Source organism: Balaenoptera ricei, chromosome 9, assembly GCF_028023285.1.
Source record: "Balaenoptera ricei isolate mBalRic1 chromosome 9, mBalRic1.hap2, whole genome shotgun sequence".
Lineage (NCBI taxonomy): Eukaryota > Metazoa > Chordata > Mammalia > Artiodactyla > Balaenopteridae > Balaenoptera > Balaenoptera ricei.
The window spans coordinates 97,620,070-97,637,422 of record NC_082647.1 but is presented as its reverse complement, the minus strand read 5'-3'; the positions used below and the strand labels follow the sequence as shown (position 1 = coordinate 97,637,422).

The 17,353-nt window shown below is 38.6% G+C and overlaps 2 protein-coding genes across 2 annotated transcripts in view; one reads left to right on the top strand and one right to left on the bottom strand.

Annotated features, from left to right (window-relative positions):
* The window catches only part of PRKAR2B (protein kinase cAMP-dependent type II regulatory subunit beta), a 112,350-nt gene that overhangs the window by 66,877 nt on the left and 28,120 nt on the right, over positions 1 to 17,353 (bottom strand). Inside the window, exon 2 of the mRNA XM_059932880.1 lies at positions 15,382 to 15,417. Coding sequence (XP_059788863.1) covers positions 15,382 to 15,417 — 36 coding nt within the window. The remainder of the gene's footprint in view (positions 1 to 15,381; positions 15,418 to 17,353) is intronic.
* Positions 11,504 to 12,151, top strand: LOC132371593 (glycine cleavage system H protein, mitochondrial-like). Its single transcript, XM_059932881.1, has one exon. It carries the CDS (start codon positions 11,537 to 11,539, stop codon positions 12,056 to 12,058), a length of 522 nt encoding a protein of 173 aa, XP_059788864.1. The 5' UTR covers positions 11,504 to 11,536; the 3' UTR covers positions 12,059 to 12,151.

The following is a 17,353-nucleotide window of genomic DNA, read 5'->3' as shown; positions in this document are numbered from 1 at the left end:
AATAAAAACATGACCTTAAGCATGCTATTCTCTTTGTGCCTCAGTTTTCACACCTGTAAAATGGAGACAATAAGAAACCCTCCTTCAAAGATGGTAGCAGTGATTCTTGTGGGTTATCATGGGGAAGGCGGCTAAGAAGCAGTGCCTGGGCACACAGTCCATCCTGTGTATACTTTAATTTTATTTATTCATTTATTTATTTATTTATTTATGGCTGTGTTGGGTCTTCGTTTCTGTGCGAGGGCTTTCTCTAGTTGTGGCAAGCGGGGGCCACTCTTCATCGCGGTGCACGGGCCTCTCACCGTCGCGGCCTCTTTTGTTGCGGAGCACAGGCTCCAGACGCGAAGGCTCAGCAATTGTGGCTCACGGGCCCAGTTGTTCCGCGGCACGTGGGATCCTCCCAGACCAGGGCTCGAACCCGTGTCCCCTGCATTAGCAGGCAGACTCTCAACCACTGCGCCACCAGGGAAGCCCCTGTGTATACTTTAGTATCATCATCACCATCTACAATACCTTCACAAATTAGACTATGACGGTTCATAACCAAAATAAATGGTCCTTTGAATAAGCTTTTGAGCAACTTCTCGTTAGAGAAATTTATTCTTTGACGAAAGCAAGGGGGAGAGCTTTAGGAATTATAAATTCCTGAAAAACATTCATGACTGTTAAAAACAAGACTACAGGCCCAAAATGGTGTTGCCTCTAATAAGCCTCAGGTCACCAAACTGAGACTTGACTTAATTACAGTTTCTGCTCTCCCAGAAATTGAATCTTAAATCAGCCAATCAGGAGTTGCCTGGTCAGCCCTAGGGAGGTCATCTGCCTGATAGACCCTGCTACTCCCAAATGGAAAGTGACCTTGCAATAACCAACTCACTTTTTTCCTAGTGTAACTTCCTTGTTCCCACTCCCTTCGGCCCATAAAATTCTTTCATTTTGGGCAGCTCCTCGGAGCCCCTTTCTATCTGCTAGATGCGACACTGCCTGATTCGAATCAATTTTTGCTCAAGTAAACTCTTAAAGTGTTTAATGTGCCTCAGTTTATCTTTCAACAGGACTCACAGGCTGCCTTCAGAATATGTAATTGTCTCTGTCTCTGAATCTCTGTCCAGGATGAGACACACAGGGTGATTCTCCTGCGGCTACAACAACAAACCAAGAGACACCAGTCCCTCTGATTATACAGTTTAACAGGAAGAACCCCTTCTGAAAGATTTAACTAGAGAAAAACTTCAATTTTATTTAACTTCTAATTTAACTGCCTAGGTGATACAACATGAATGTTTATTTTTTAATCAATAAAAATAAATAAAATAAATAAGTCATAAATAAAATAAATAATAATAAATAAATAAAATAAATAATTCTGGATTATAAGCCTTTTCACTATTCTAATTCCCAGAATAGCTCTCAAATTTAAGAAAGTTACTTAAAATAGATTAAATCGTCCCCTTCACGTAAATGTGAAGAAAAGAAAAGCAATGCTATAAGAGGGCCACAAAATCTGAATAAAGTGAAAATACCAAATAAAAAGGTAACCTGAAAGTAGCAGTTTATTTTCAGAAAGCCACAAGAGTTGAAGTTTTCAGTTTCTACAGCAGCTCACCACTCAGCAACCCGTTGAAATTCAGCTGTGAAAAGAACCCTAGAGCATGAAAGCCATGTACATTTTCTGGAGCACTTTGCATCTGGTACCCTATTTATGTTATGCAATGAGCACATCAAACTACCTGCATCTGTTCTTAACTGGGAGCTATAACTGAGAATTCTGCTTTAAAATATCTAAGTAGAGGGTCAGTTCCACCTTTTTTGATGAAGGTCAGTAAAGATGATAACATTCATAATTCCATGAAACATGTATAATGATACAATTATTTAAGCTGTTTAGTCTTTCAAATGAAAGGCTCCTCTTTTCTACCATCCTGAAAACAATATACCGTTCATCTATATTTTCATTTTTTAGCAATTTGATTATACACTCTTATGTAAAACAACAACAACAACAAAATCAATGTTCTCTGATTTTAATAATGCAAGACTGAAGGTAGGAAAAAATGGTGGTGGTGGTGAAACCTGCTTATTACTTGGATACGTTCTGTGGTTTTTAGCTGTACCATTAATTTTCAGAAAACGTGATCAAATGATTAGCTAGACACTGTTGGCCTCTCAGAGTCTCAGAATCCAATGACAGTAACATTCTCCAGTAATCAGCTCCGAGAAGCAGCTGGTTCAATCTGATTAAGGGGGGGAAGAGAGGGCTGTACATACACCCATTTAAAATTAAAGGTTAAATCTTAAAAAGCAGATCATACAGCTTACAATTTAGGGGAGACTGAAGTTGCTTTTCTGTTTTTATCCAAAAAGCTAAAGGATGTTACATTTGAGAGAAATCTCTCCCATCTCCCCACAAATATCAACACAGTGTTAATTAAGTTAATCCAAATTTGACGTAAGGGAATTAGCTATAAGAGATACACTGAATTATGCACTTTGGCCAATTAAAATTAAGAGGGAGAGATTATATGAGAAAATATCATAGATACTAATATTGTGGCATTTTCATTAGATTAGAATTTGACAAATTGAGCCTAACGATATATAAAAGTTTATTTAGCACTCGTGTGTCAGGCACTGTGTTTAAAAAAAAAAAACCAAGAAAACTTTGCCTACATTTCTTCATGAATTACAACAATCCAGTTTTACAGAGGAGGGTTTAAGTAAGTTGCTCAAGTTCATACAGCTAAACAATGATGCAACTAAAATCCTCAAGTACGTCTGTTGGCCTCTGGCCCAGACCAGTGCAAAACACGCTGCAGGCTCTCGTTGAATATTTGATCAATAAACGGAAGAATGGCCATTCCAAGCTCTTCGCTTCTACACCTCCTGCCTTCCGTACTCACGGTAAACATCAGGAGGTTAAGGTGCTCTCACTGGGAACCTGATAGAGTTAGCCTTAACGAAAGTTTAGTTAAACAAGCATTCATAGTGAATAAATTATAACCGAAACACCCTCCATCCAACTCTGCCCTCTTTGCTCTGTCATCCTTGGTCATCCACAAGATGCAAGACCCTCCAGACAACCACCTTTCCCCAATTTCACCTCCACACTTTAAGCTTCCCCACTGGTCCTGGAAGGTAGGGCATGTTTACTGCTGCTCTACCCAGCGCCCAGCACTGTGCCTGGTGACCCTAACTGCTCAATAAATATCTGCTCAACAGCTGACCTGTGGGACACCCGCCTGCCCCCCTCCACTGTAAGAATACCACTACTCTCAGAAGGTCCCACCCCCTACACACAGTGGGATCCGAATGATAGTGAGGGGTGCCCCTGGCTCCCCACTCTGGCATCCAGACCAGACGTGGTACTCCTTGCTGATGCCCTGCTCCCCTTAGATTTGTGGCATTCAGGCACCCTCCAGACCGGCATCTAGCTCTGTCTTCTTTCCACTCCAGTTTTGCCATCATCACAGAACATATCAATGTCCATGCCCACCCTCAATTTTTTTTTTAATTCCTTGACTCCAATAAAGCTTCATCCAATATCCACTTTAGCAGTCTCACCCCGCAACTAATACACGCTGGTCATGACTCCTCTGGAATCTTAAACCCCATTATAACACATCTGGCCAATTCTTCCCATTTTTCTAGGATGCCCATTTCCTTACTTTCCATTCTGTTTTTTCTCTGACTTCATCCAGAAACGCCCTTTTCCCTCAGTTCATTAATTAGGATGCTCACGGTTTAGTAGAGGGAAAGAGACACGAGAACAACCACAAAATCAAACGATGTGTAATAGTAAGAGCAGCATGGACGCATACTCTATTCACAGATGGCATCCAGAAAGAAAGAAAGGGTGCTGAGTGGTGGGGAACATGGTGCGGGGTGAGTTGTCCCAAGGCCAGACAAGCGAAGCCCGTGAAGCGTTCCCAACGTGAGGAGGCACATGGATGCCGGAAGCAGAAGTAAGGGCACGTGTGCCACGAACCTGGGGCCAGCCCGGCCCGCCCCTCCCCTCCCCCGCACACCAGCAGCCTACCTGTCCAAGGGCACCACTCACACTGCAGTCTGCTCTTACAAAATGCCCAAGTGGTAAAACATGGTTTTTGGTTTTGTTTTAATCATCAGTTCCTTTAGATAAATGTGCATTTTCCCTTTATAAAGCTTCTTACGAGAACTTTCCTGTCTCGTACAGATCACACCGAGGTCATGGCACCTAAACCTCAGTGTACACAGTGAGATAAGTCCAGAGAGCGGGAGCATCTAAGAGTAATAGTTGTACTATTACCACTGGTACAGCGATGTGTTACCACCGTGGCAGTTTCACTACCGTTTACAAAAGGAAGGGCCTGCAGCGGATCGGGGGCGAAGGGGCAGGAGGAACTGGTCCTTCACACGGAGAGTTTGCAGAGCAGTGACCTCCACTCTGATCACGCTTAGAGGACGGCTGCGATAAGTTCAAATGTCCACTCTAGCTCCTCCTGTCTGTTTCAGAGGCAGTGTCCAGGGAGCGGGGCACACAAGGGGCTGAGCGGGCTGCACAAATCCCTCCACATCTGCTGGTCTGAGGACACTACAGGAGCAGAAGGAGACGCCCTGCCCAGCCCTGATCTGTACATCAAGGTTTTACTACTGCCTCTCTCTTTCCCTTCCCCGGGGGTCTCTAAGAGAACTTCGGAGAAAATGCAATAAAGCTCAAGAGATAATCTCCCACTGGCCTTGAGATAGTTTATCAGCATTCCTGAGCCTAACAAAAAAGAACCAGAGACTGAACACTTGCCGTGGAGCCCACTGGGCTCTGTTTCGCACTGCATGCCAGAAGCACCAGTCAGCTAGTACTGCCAGAGAGGAAGGAGGAGGGAAGAGGCTGAGGGTGCGAAGGGAGCAGCACTTGCTCTGTTCACCTGCTCTGACTTGTGATGAATCCCAGGGGAGGGTCTGTTTTAACAGGAGCCTGGGAACAGAAAGAGAACAGGGACGGAGGTGCTTTGGAACCACTCCCCCCCCTCCAAAGAGCCCCGGGACCTGTGCTTTGGCCTCTCAGAGACCCTCTCCAGGTCCACCTCCCTGCCCAGCGCGGGCACCTCTGGTTTCATCCAGCTGACTCTTGATCTCAGCCCCACCCAGGGTGTCATCTTTCTAAAGGATTCTCTGTGTCAAGCTTTGCAGTCCACGAGCTACTTCTGACCCCCCCCCTCAAATCCAGTCCAGGCTCCTGGAGCCCCCTGCCCGTCTAGGAGACCCACGTGGACAACAGGCTGACAGTGTGAAACTAAACTGGGGGGAACACTGTGTGAAGCGTCTTTCATGGATTATCTTCTGTTTAATCACTACAATCATTCTGTGAGATAGGTATTATCTCCATGTTCTACCTGGAGAAACAAAGGCAACTAAGACCAACATACACACACACACACACACACACACACACACACACACACACACATACACACTTTTAGTAAGTGGATATGTGAGTAGCAGAGCAAATACTCCAACCTAGGTCTCTGAATCCAGAGCCTATACTGCCTCCCCTGATAAGAGAGATGCTAACATTTTGAAGCAATGTTTAAGTTAAAGGCAAAAATAAAATAACTCCTGGCCTTCAGCCGCTGCTGTCCATGGCCTTGGGCATCTGCTTACTCCAGGCCACAAGTGACTGATGGCAGAGGTCAAGTGCAGAGCAGCATACTATGAAAAAGGACTTATAATAAAAACAGCCCTACTAGTGATAAAACACAAATACTCCTCTTATCTTACTGCTGAAACCCACGTCATAAGCCTTAAAGACCAGCTCAAATGGCACCCTTTCTGTGAGCCCCATGCCCGGGAAGAACTGTACATTTTCTCCTTTTCACTTTGTGGATACTCTGGTATTTAGCACACTCTGAGTCACAGCCAGCTTCCCTGCTAGACTCGGAACTGTCTAAGGGCCCTATCTTACTCTTCTTGCATCCCTAGCACTGTATCTGGCACAAAGTAAAGAATCAGTAAACGTCTGCTGAACGGATTAGTAAATGAATTAAAGTAGTATTCTCCTGGAATGCATTATCTAGTGTTGGTGATTACCAAGCTTGAAATGAGCTTCTAATAACAAAATATAAATGTAAATATATTCATACTAGCAAATTGGTTTGAAAATATGAGAATGACCTCTGGGAAAAAATAATTTGGGGGTTAAAAGCTCTTGTCAAATAACTTTAAAATAAAAACAATGAATACCAAAGCTACAAAATCCTTCCAAAACAAAACAGAAGGAAGCATATGTGCCCTGAATCAGATTCAAGATAAGATCTGGAACTTCTGCTATTTCACTACTTTTCTTGGGGACTTAATCATTTTCTGTTTGGGGTGATTTTACTGAGTTTTTAATGTGCCCTTTTACACAGTGGGTGTGTGAGATTCAAAGAGTTAATTTCACTTCTGAATTATTCCAAATGCTAGTTTAGGGAAAATTAGAAGATTTTAGATCTGTTAAAAGTATACTATAAAATTCAATGCTCATGTTATGGCTAAAAATTGCAGAGTGGCTAATTATCTACATGTGAAAAGAAAATTAGCCAATACATAATTTGGAGCTCCATTTTCACTTTTGTTATAAGAAATAATGACATATTAGAGCAAGTAATGCTCAACAGCAGTCCGTGACAGCAATACGTGGCAATCAATGGGGGCATCGTGACCAGACAGTGGACGTGCCCATACAATGTAAGAACTCACAACAGGTGATAACCGGGAACTGCCCCACTGCTGGGGATAACCGTCAGAGCTCTAAAAAAGCAGATTTCAAAATTTCAGGGAGCCATTTTGTGAAAGACAACGACAGCAGAGTCATGACAATTAAATGCAATATAAAATCTTTGGATGAGCTTGAACGAAAAGAGAGAGAGAGAGGGAGAGAGGACACAGCAAGACAACTGAGGAACTGGACTCTAGACTATAGATTAGATAACAGCACTATATCAAACTTAAATTCCTTGCACATTATATTATTCAGAAAATGTCCTTGTTCTTAGGAGACATGCATGAGGTATTTAGGATTCCTAAAAGGTTCAGTTAAAAAACTAAAAGTGTGTGTCAGTGCATGTGCAAGGAAGGAAAGAAAAGAGCATACAAATGTGGCAAAATAATAACAGCTGGGAAATCTAGATAAAGGTGTTCAATGAACTATTCCTCAAACTTTTCTATAAGCTTGATTTTTTTCAAAATAAAATCCTGAGATTAAAAAAAATTCAGAGACAGGTCTGACCTCCTGAGAAGGCACTGGCTCAAGATTAATGGGTCATTTCAATTTGTTTTTCAATTCAGACCCAAAACCACAGAGGAAAATCATTATACTCTTTTTTTTAAAAAAACTTTAATGTACAAACAATAAAAAGAGAGGCCCATATTAAAGGATGAACATAAAATAGTGTTATGACTCTTTAAGGCCTTTTTATGACAGACTAAGACACAGAGTTGAGCATTTTATTGTTTTGTTTTGTCTTAAACTATGTTCAAGAGAGCTGACCACTAACATTTTTGAGAGCCTAGACACTCTGCTTTATAAAAACCATCTAACTTAACCAGCATAACAAAAGTGAAAAAAAAAAAAAAAAAAGTGAATACAGCTGCTGTGATCCCAAAATGAAAGAAAATGAAAATAAGGAAGTAACACTCAATGAGGTAAATAACTTACACGCAAATTTACACAGTAAATGGGTGGTTTGAACTCAGGTCTGTATAACTCTACATCCTAGGGTCTTTCCCATATAATATACCAGATGAACAACAAAGCAACAGAATTGTTGTTTGGTTAAAGTTTTACTCTTCAAAGATTTATTCAGCTACTACCTCTACTACTACCAATAATTTTTAATAATAATTACAACAATAAATAGTATGTTTCCCATTTTTCCACCAAAAAGAAGAATCTTCCAAAACAGAAAGTCCATAATAAGCTCTAAGAGAAATTAAATGCAAAACTGTCAGTGTTAATTCTATCAAAACTCTAAAATAGAGTATGTATATGACTTCTGTGTATTTAAAAAAGACAAGATAAGAAGTGATTACTCAGAGCATAAATGGATTAAAAAAGAACAAAAGCAGTATTTCTTTTTCTTTTGTTTAACAATAGGATTATCAGGTACTGTAAGGTTATGGATGATCATACTGCAATATATAAATGTATCAAATCAACATGCTGTACACCTTAAACACACACAATCTCACATGTCAATTATATCTCAATAAAAATATAAGTAAACAAACAAGCAACTGACAAAGGATTAACCTCCAAAATTTACAAGCAGCTCATGCAGCTCAATAACAAAAAAACAAACAACCCAATCCAAAAATGGGCAGAAGACTTAAATAGACATTTCTCCAAAGAAGATATACAGATTGTCAACAAACACATGAAAGAACACTCAACATCATAAATCATTAGAGAAATGCAAATCAAAACTACAATGAGGTATCACCTCACTCCTGTTAGAATGGGCATCATCAGAAAATCTACAAACAACAAATGCTGGAGAGGGTGTGGTGAAAAGGGAACCCTCTTGCACTGTTGGTGGGAATGTAAATTGATACAGCCACTATGGAGAACAATATGGAGGTTCCTTAAAAAACTAAAAATAGAATTACCATATGACCCAGCAATCCCACTACTGGGCATATACCCAGAGAAAACCGTAATTCAAAAAGACACATGCACCCGAATGTTCATTGCAGCACTATTTACAATAGCCAGGTCATGGAAGCAACCTAAATGCCCATCAACAGACGAATGGATAAAGAAGATGTGGTACATATATACAATGGAATATTACTCAGCCATAAAAAGGAACGAAATTGAGTCATTTGTTGAGACGTGGATGGATCTAGAGACTGTCATACAGAGTGAAGTAAGTCAGAAAGAGAAAAACAAATATCGTATATTAATGCATGTATGCGGAACCTAGAAAAATGGTACAGATGAGCCAGTTTGCAGGGCAGAAGTTGAGACACAGATGTAGAGAATGGACATATGGACACCAAGGGGGGAAAACTGCGGTGGGGTGGGGATGGTGGTGTGCTGAATTGGGCGATTGGGATTGACATGTATACACTGATGTGTATAAAACTGATGCCTAATAAGAACCTGCAGTATAAAAAAACAAACAAAACAACTAATACTAAACTTTCATTGGGTTATTTGTATGGAAACATGTTAATATAAATGTTTCAGACATTACATGAAATTTCTAAAAATCTTATATTTGTACTTGTATGGAAATATGTATGGAAATATGTTAATATAAATGTTTCAGACATTACATGAAATTTCTAAAAATCTTATATGTTCTGGTATATTGTTATAAGTAATAATCCTAGTTATTACTTTAAAATGTATATCTCAGAAATAACTAATTTTCTTGTCAACTGCATTATTATGAACTGTCATCAAATCTTTAACCGTGGTCATTTTTAAGTCTTTTGTCATTTACAGACAGTTCTGGGTGTACTCTGATGATTTTGCAAATATGTTCCTATAAAAGGGTTTCATCTTCAAGAAATACATGGAAAAGACTCTGACAAGTACAGGTTTCTGGTAACGGACTGTACTGCTGAACTGAATGAATAAGCATTTTCAGAACTCTAATGAAAAACTGATGAACTCATAAAAGTGCTAACAAAAGATCAAGATGAAAAAAAAAAATTAATTACATGGGACTGAGTGAACTGATGAGGATGAGTATAATTTTTGTGACTTTCTGTCTGAATTTAAAAAAAAAAAAAAAATTCCACAAGGACTCAGAGGCAAAGAATATACAAATCAATTTTCACTGCAAAGTAAAGGAGCTGTTACAGTGGAGGATTACTGGACTGAATGTCAATACTATGACATAGTATGAGTGTGTTTCATGTTTGGTAATTGCAATCATTGTTGCTTTTGTTGTGGTCATCCATGTACAATGCTTGGTGTCAGTCGATTTATCTCTTGTAAAAATAAAATACAGTGTGTGTGTGTGAAAAAAAAAAAAAAAAAAAAAGATTAACAGAAAACAAAAAAAAAAAAAAAAAAAAAAAAAACTACAATGAGATATCACCTCACACCGGTCAGAATGGCCATCATCAAAAAATCTACAAACAATAAATGCTGGAGAAGATGTGGAGAAAAGGGAACCCTCTTGCACTGTTGGTGGGAATGTAAATTGATACAGCCACTATGGAGAACAGTATGGAGGTTCCCTAAAAAACTAAAAATAGAACTACCATCCGACCCAGCAATCCCACTAGTGGGCATATACCCTGAGAAAACCATAATTCAAAAAGTGTCATGTACCACAATGTTCACTGCAGCTCTATTTACAATAGCCAGGACATGGAAGCAACCTAGGTGTCCATCGACAGATGAATGGATAAAGAAGATGTGGCACATATACACAATGGAATATTACTCAGCCATAAAGAAACGAAACTGAGTTATCTGTAGTGAGGTGGATGGACCTAGAGTCTGTCATACAGAGTGAAGTAAGTGAGAAAGAAAAAACAAATAACGTACGCTAACACATATATATGGAATCTAAAAAAAAAAGGTTATGAAGAACCTAGGGGCAGGATGGGAATAAAGACGCAGACCTACTAGAGAATGGACTTGAGGACATGGGGAGGGGGAAGGGTAAACTGGGACAAAGTGAGAGAGTGGCATGTATATATATATACTACCAAATGTAAAACCGATAGCTAGTGGGAAGCAGCCGCATAGCACAGGGAGATCAGCTCGGTGCTTTGTGACCACCTAGAGGGGTGGGGTAGGGAGGGTGGGAGAGAGAGAGAGACACAAGAGGGAAGAGATATGGGGATATATGTATATGTATAGCTGATTCACTTTGTTATAAAGCAGAAACTAACACACCATTGTAAAGCAATTATACTCCAATAAAGATGTTAAAAAAAATCTGACAGTTTCATCATCATAAGTCTTGTAGAACTTATCCTATCTACGCTATAAGGCAAGACCCTACTCTTCCAAATGCCCACCTGTTTTTATCCATTAATCACACTCCACTATATGCCTTTCATTCCTGAACCAAGTGGAAAACTAACTTATGAAACCCTGAAACTGCTACAAACTCTTACAATTCTAGGAATTAATTTTGTTTGAAAATACTGAGTGAAACTGATTCCTTTTACTTATAGAAATAAAAACCAACAGGTTTGTGGGCAGGCACTGAAAACACATGAGGAGAGTTCAGCAGAAAAAGTGTTATTTATAAAAATGATCTGAAATTATGTATTTGTTAAACACATCCTTAATATAAACATTGCCCTCATCCTCATGAACCATAACAAAAGAAAAAGGTATAAAAGGGAGAAATGTTTTGTTTGAAGTATTCAAGTTGAAATATTTACTGTTGATAGGTGCGGTACGAATATCAAAAGCCAAAACCTCAAAGATGTAGGAAACTCAGTCAAATTAGGAATATATCATAACACACTATTTTTAAATTTTCGTTCAATCAAAAGTGATTGAGGCTCTAGATGCTGTGCGGAGACCCTTTGCACCGCTGCGAACATGGCGCTGCGAGTGGCGCGCAGCGTGCGGACCGCGATCTGCAGCCTGCGCGCCATCTCTGCGCCCAACGCGCCCTGCCCGCCGCGGCCCTGGGGACTGCGGGCAGGCGCCGTCCGGGCGCTGCGCACCGGCCCCGCTCTGCTGTCCGGTCGTAAATTCACAGACAAACATGAATGGGTAACAACAGAAAACGGTGCTGGAACAGTGGGAATCAGCAATTTTGCACAGGAAGCTTTGGGAGATGTTGTTTACTGTAGCCTGCCTGAAGTTGGGACAAAATTGAACAAACAAGAGGAATTTGGTGCTTTGGAAAGTGTGAAAGCTGCTAGTGAACTCTATTCTCCTCTATCAGGAGAAGTAACTGAAATTAATGAAGCTCTAGCAGAAAATCCAGGACTTGTCAACAAATCTTGTTATGAAGATGGTTGGCTGATCAAGATGACACTCAGTAACCCTTCAGAACTAGATGAACTAATGAGTGAAGAAGCATATGAGAAATACATAAAATCTATTGAGGAGTGAAAATGGAACCCCTAAATAAACTAGTTTGAAACAACTTAATCTAGCATAGTTGTCTTAAATTAGTGGTGGATAGATTTTTAAAAAGCAACTTTTAGCAAAAGAAGCTACTGGAAACATTGTTGCCTGAAGAAAATACCCCTTAACTTCCTAATGATTTCAGATAAACACTATGCATCTTTTTCACAACACCCTGTGATTTTTAGGCTAGTCTCCAGTTATAATACTCAGAATTCCTGAAATTATCTGTGGTAAAACTAGTTATAAAAATTATGTAATTCAAGGATAACATTGCTATCTTAACCTTATATAATATTGTAACTTGTTTACAGCCATCCCTGGATTTGGGTCAAAATACTCAATGAACTTGCCACTGGAAAGAAATGACAGTGGAGAAAAGTTTGTTAGTTGTATAGTGTCCAGTGAAGAACATTACTATCTTAATTTTGCAATATACTGTGTTTGCTGGTGCTATTTTTATACAGTGAAGCAACAGCCTTGCAGGAAAATAAGAAACAGTTTAATAATAAAATATTCAACTTCTTAAAAAAAAAAAAAAAAGTGATTGAAAAAGAAATGTGATTGAATACCTAGAACTACACATAGTATATTTATTGTTATAATGTATACATACAGTACTTATTGTTGTAATTATTATTAAAAAATAGACAAGTAAGGGGCTTCCCTGGTGGCACAGTGGTTAAGAATCCACCTGTCAATGCAGGGGACACAGGTTTGATCCCTGGTCCGGGAAGATCCCACATGCCGCGGAGCAAATAAGCCCGTGCACCACAACTGCTGAGCCTGCGCTCTAGAGCCTGCGTGCCACAACTGCTGAAGGCCAGGCACCGAGAGCCTGTGCTCTGCAACAAGAGAAGCCACCGCAATGAGAAGCCCACGCACCGCAGCAAAGAGTCGCCCCCACTCGCAGCAACTAGAGAAAGCTTGCGCGCAACAGCGAAAACCCAACGCAGCCAAAAATAAATAAATAAAATAAATTAAAAAAAAAAATAGACGAGTAAGAAATAAACTCTTGTATCAAGAAGTAAACTCTTGTATCCTACATTTCTGGCTCACTTATTTTTTTTCCCTTAAATTACAGGTTTCACATTACAAATTTAAAGTTACAATTTACTTCTGAAAAGAAAAAGTATTTCTGAATTAAAACTTCATCAAAAAAAGATATCCTAAGAAATATTTTTAATTATCAGATATGAATTTCCCTATTTTAAGTAGATATCTAGTTTTTTTATGTTCAGGAAATGCTACTTCAAAAGAAACTGAAGTCTAGTCTACTACTGCATTGAATTACTTTTTGCCACTAGATTAAATTAACAAAGAGAACTGTAGAATTTCCTCCCCAAGATGTCTTAAGACAGTTTCTGCTTTCTTTGTCAAAAAAGTTTTAGACAAAGACCATATTGTTCTTTTTATCCAAGGCAGTAAATATAATTTTATTTCCCTTGCCTGAAAGACTGAAAATGTGTATAAAATGCTTACCACAGTGCCTGACCCATCAGGGGTATTCCATAAGTCAGTTCTCTTTTCCTTCCAATAATTAATGTCAAAATTCATTCTCATAGTGCTTTCCAGCATGTTATATTATTAGGGTAACAATATTTACACCTTTTAAGGCTTTTACAATATGACTCCTGAACGTTGATATCATTTCATTTTTCTTTAAATCAAACTGTTCCCTGTTGTTTTCACTGGCATTTCCTATTGCCTATCACTTGGAATAAATGCAACATTTGACTTGAACGTGTATTTCTTTGCCGGCATTCTAGCTTGTCTGCATTTCCAGCCAATCTTGCTGAGATACACTGGACACAGATTTAGCAGTGGTGGTGGCGAGTGAAATAAGGGTGTTTCAAAACGAACCTATATACTAGAGCCCCTGATCCTTCAACTGATGCTAAGTATACAGAACAACAAATATTAATGGAATTTGCCCAGAAATAAATGTCTCATGTCAGTTTGAGGCAGAAAGGGAGACAATTTATTTTAAGAGTCTTAACTATGTTCCTACAGAAAGAATCTTACATCACGGAGACAAGATATCACACTACTGATTCTGTCTTATTGTTCCTCTCTGTTTCCACCACTGCTCATGAAAGACTACATATTACACCAGAATACGATCACTCTTGATAGCTCTACTCTGGGATAAAGTCTGATTGATGCCTTACTGACATAAACATAATCTCTCATTCCATGAAAGGCATTATAATCTACACTTTGTTTTCAACATTAAAAATAGATTATGTCTCAACATTACAAAAAGCTCAGGAGGATAAAGTAGATACCATCACAATACAGCATATTATCCTAATCCCTGTCTTTTTCCTTATAGACCTGGTCACCACATAATAAGAGTTAATTATACCAGTAACTGCTGACAAATTAAAAATAAAACTCAATCTTAAAACACATTTAATAATATAGCACAGATGGAAATTAGGTAATTTTATGAAACAAATGACTCATTTGTATTATATAAATGTCAAAGATGATCTGTTTGAAATTATTTCTTGTGTTTTTCAACCAAAAAACTCTAGTTATATATAAAAGAAAGTCATTTTCTCAAACCAAACATGGTAGTACTTCACTTGTCCTCTATCTTTAGAGAAGAAGGTATTTCACAGAAGTGAATTTTCCAAACAATAGTTTATCCATTTCAGCGCCCAAACTCATTTAGGATAGAAATGCTTTCAACTGTGTACTATACTTCCCCACCAATGTAATGTAGGTGGTGCCCAGTATAGTGAACCAAATTTAAGCACCTGTCAATGGTTAAGGTCGCCCTCACTGTGAATATGCAGAAGGTTACTGTGGTATCTCTAGGACAGCAATAGCCCCTGGGGCATGAACAAATATAAAGCAATTTGCTCCTATTCTGAATAGAACCCCATGATGACAAGGTCTTATATCGGAGTGTTATGAGTTTTCCTGTCCTTTATTAAAAACTCTCCATCCCTCCCTGTTTCTAGAGTGTCCTTTACCCAAGTTCTAAATTACTGCTTCTAAACTGTGACTGGCAAACCAGATAACCATGTAGATAATAATTTATCAAGAGCAGAAATAAACAAATTGGGGTAAGAGTCTCCATACATTAGCCTCAGTGCACAGTGTGATTTTAAGCTTAGCCACTCAGTGGGTATTTCCAATTATTTTCTAGTTCTTGATTTTATCAGATGGTTGTGTTTTCTGGGAAAATGACTGACAAATAAGTTATTACTCTATAGCAATTATTCTTTTCATACCTTCTTATCCAATCCATTTTTAAAATGTCACCATTAGTGAGCAAAATCCATCATCAGACTTACCTGAGGCACGCCTCGTAAATCGGTTTATTACTGGAGCTGAAAGAGAAAAGCAGAATAACATGATTAGATAAAATTTTAATTTATCCAAAACCCTGAAAAGGACCTAAATCATTAAGTGATCCCATAAATTAAATAGGAGAAAGATATGAATGAATAAATAATGCAAGAAGAAAAACCATTAATATATGAAAATTAAACGTTTAAATTCACTAGTAGCCAAAGAAATATAAATTAAAATCAATATTTCACCTGTTAAATTAGTCCCCCCAACACACTTTAAATGAAAATCCCTAGTTATGTGTGACTGAAACTACTTAACTGGGACAGTGCCAATCTATATAATATTTTTGTAAACAATTTGGCAATTACATCTAGTGCCATAAAAGGTGTGTCTCCTTTAAGAGAGTAACTCTACTTTTAAGAGATTTATCCTAAAGAAATATTACTAGAGAAGGAAAAAGATACACACACGTGTGCACACACACACACATCTATTCAACAGCATCATTTTCACAGTGAAAAAATTTGGAAACAAAACTAAAAATGCTCACATATACTGATATCATTATTAGGTAAAGGATGGTATATTTGTGGTTTTGACAATTTTTGTGCAACCCAAAGGTCTATGATATGCAAATCTATCTGTGGAAGGCTGCAATTTCAGGCTGGTGTATGGGAATGCATTGCTCAGCTGGTAAGCCCACCCTTGGCCCACTCCCTGCATTCAACTTAGCTCTGTTGTTTCTTCTTGGTTTTGCTTACAGATATCTTACAGTTATCTCAAAACATTAGGTTTTTAAAAACTTTATTTCTTGAGAGAAGCAGGTAAGTTTACAGTTCATATTATATACAGAAAGGATATCATGTATTACACAGTATATTTTAGTAGCAGAATGTCATGGGTCTACTATGATACTTTTTAATACTTCAATACTTTTAAAACAGTAATTATAAAGACTGTTTACACTATGGAAATAGGTCAAGTAAAAAAAGAAGACTTAAAATTTTTGTCAGCATTACGGTTATAGAGCACAAAAAATATAGATGCTTCAGAATAAGTACTAGAAGAAAACTCTGTCAGATGTTTCACACTAATCCTTGCAACCATTCTATTAAGTAGCAGCACCGCGACATTACTGATGACAACATTTTACAGTAAGACTCAGAGATATGGATTAGTTTGCTTTAGATCACATAGTCACCCTGTGGCAGAGCTTGAGAATTTGAACTCAGGCACTTCTAGCACCAAAATGCTGCCTCACCAAGAACAGAAAGCAAAAATACTGATGCCTGAAATCACCATGTAACAGGTAAATATTTCCTTCCATATTGATCTCCATTGTTACTAAGGATTAACTGTGTGAAATCATTCACAAACCCAATTATTAAAACACTATAATTTTTTTAAACACTATAATTTATAGCAAAATTATATATTCTGAGCAAGAGAGAGAAAATTTCCACTATTTATATACCAAAATAATTCAGCCATATAGCTGCAAAGTCACAAATTACTTATATAAAAACCTTTCATCAGGTAAAGTGTAGTTATATTTTATATATCGCATGCACAAAAAATCTTCCATCAGTTTTCTTGGACACCTTCAACCCTTTTTCACAACTCCTTCAGAACCTAGTCTAAAAAAAGCCTCCCCAGCAAGCTACAAGGACAGGGGAAACTTCAACCACAGGAATGCAGAATAGATAGTGCTGGCTGACCAAGGCAAGATGAAGGTAAAAAGCGTATCTCAGCCTTGGGGCAAGAAACAGAGCAGACACTCTCCTCCCCCTCTAGTCTCTCTAGACAATGAAATCACAGCACTGTGAGCTTCTGGTTTGAAATGTTGGGACATCTTTGTTCCCTTGGGGTCCCTTAGGTTTCTGTGCCTTTTTTTTTTTTTTTTTGGCCACACTGCACGGTTTGTTGGATCTTAGTTCCCTGACCAGGAATTGAACCCAGCCCTCAGCTGTG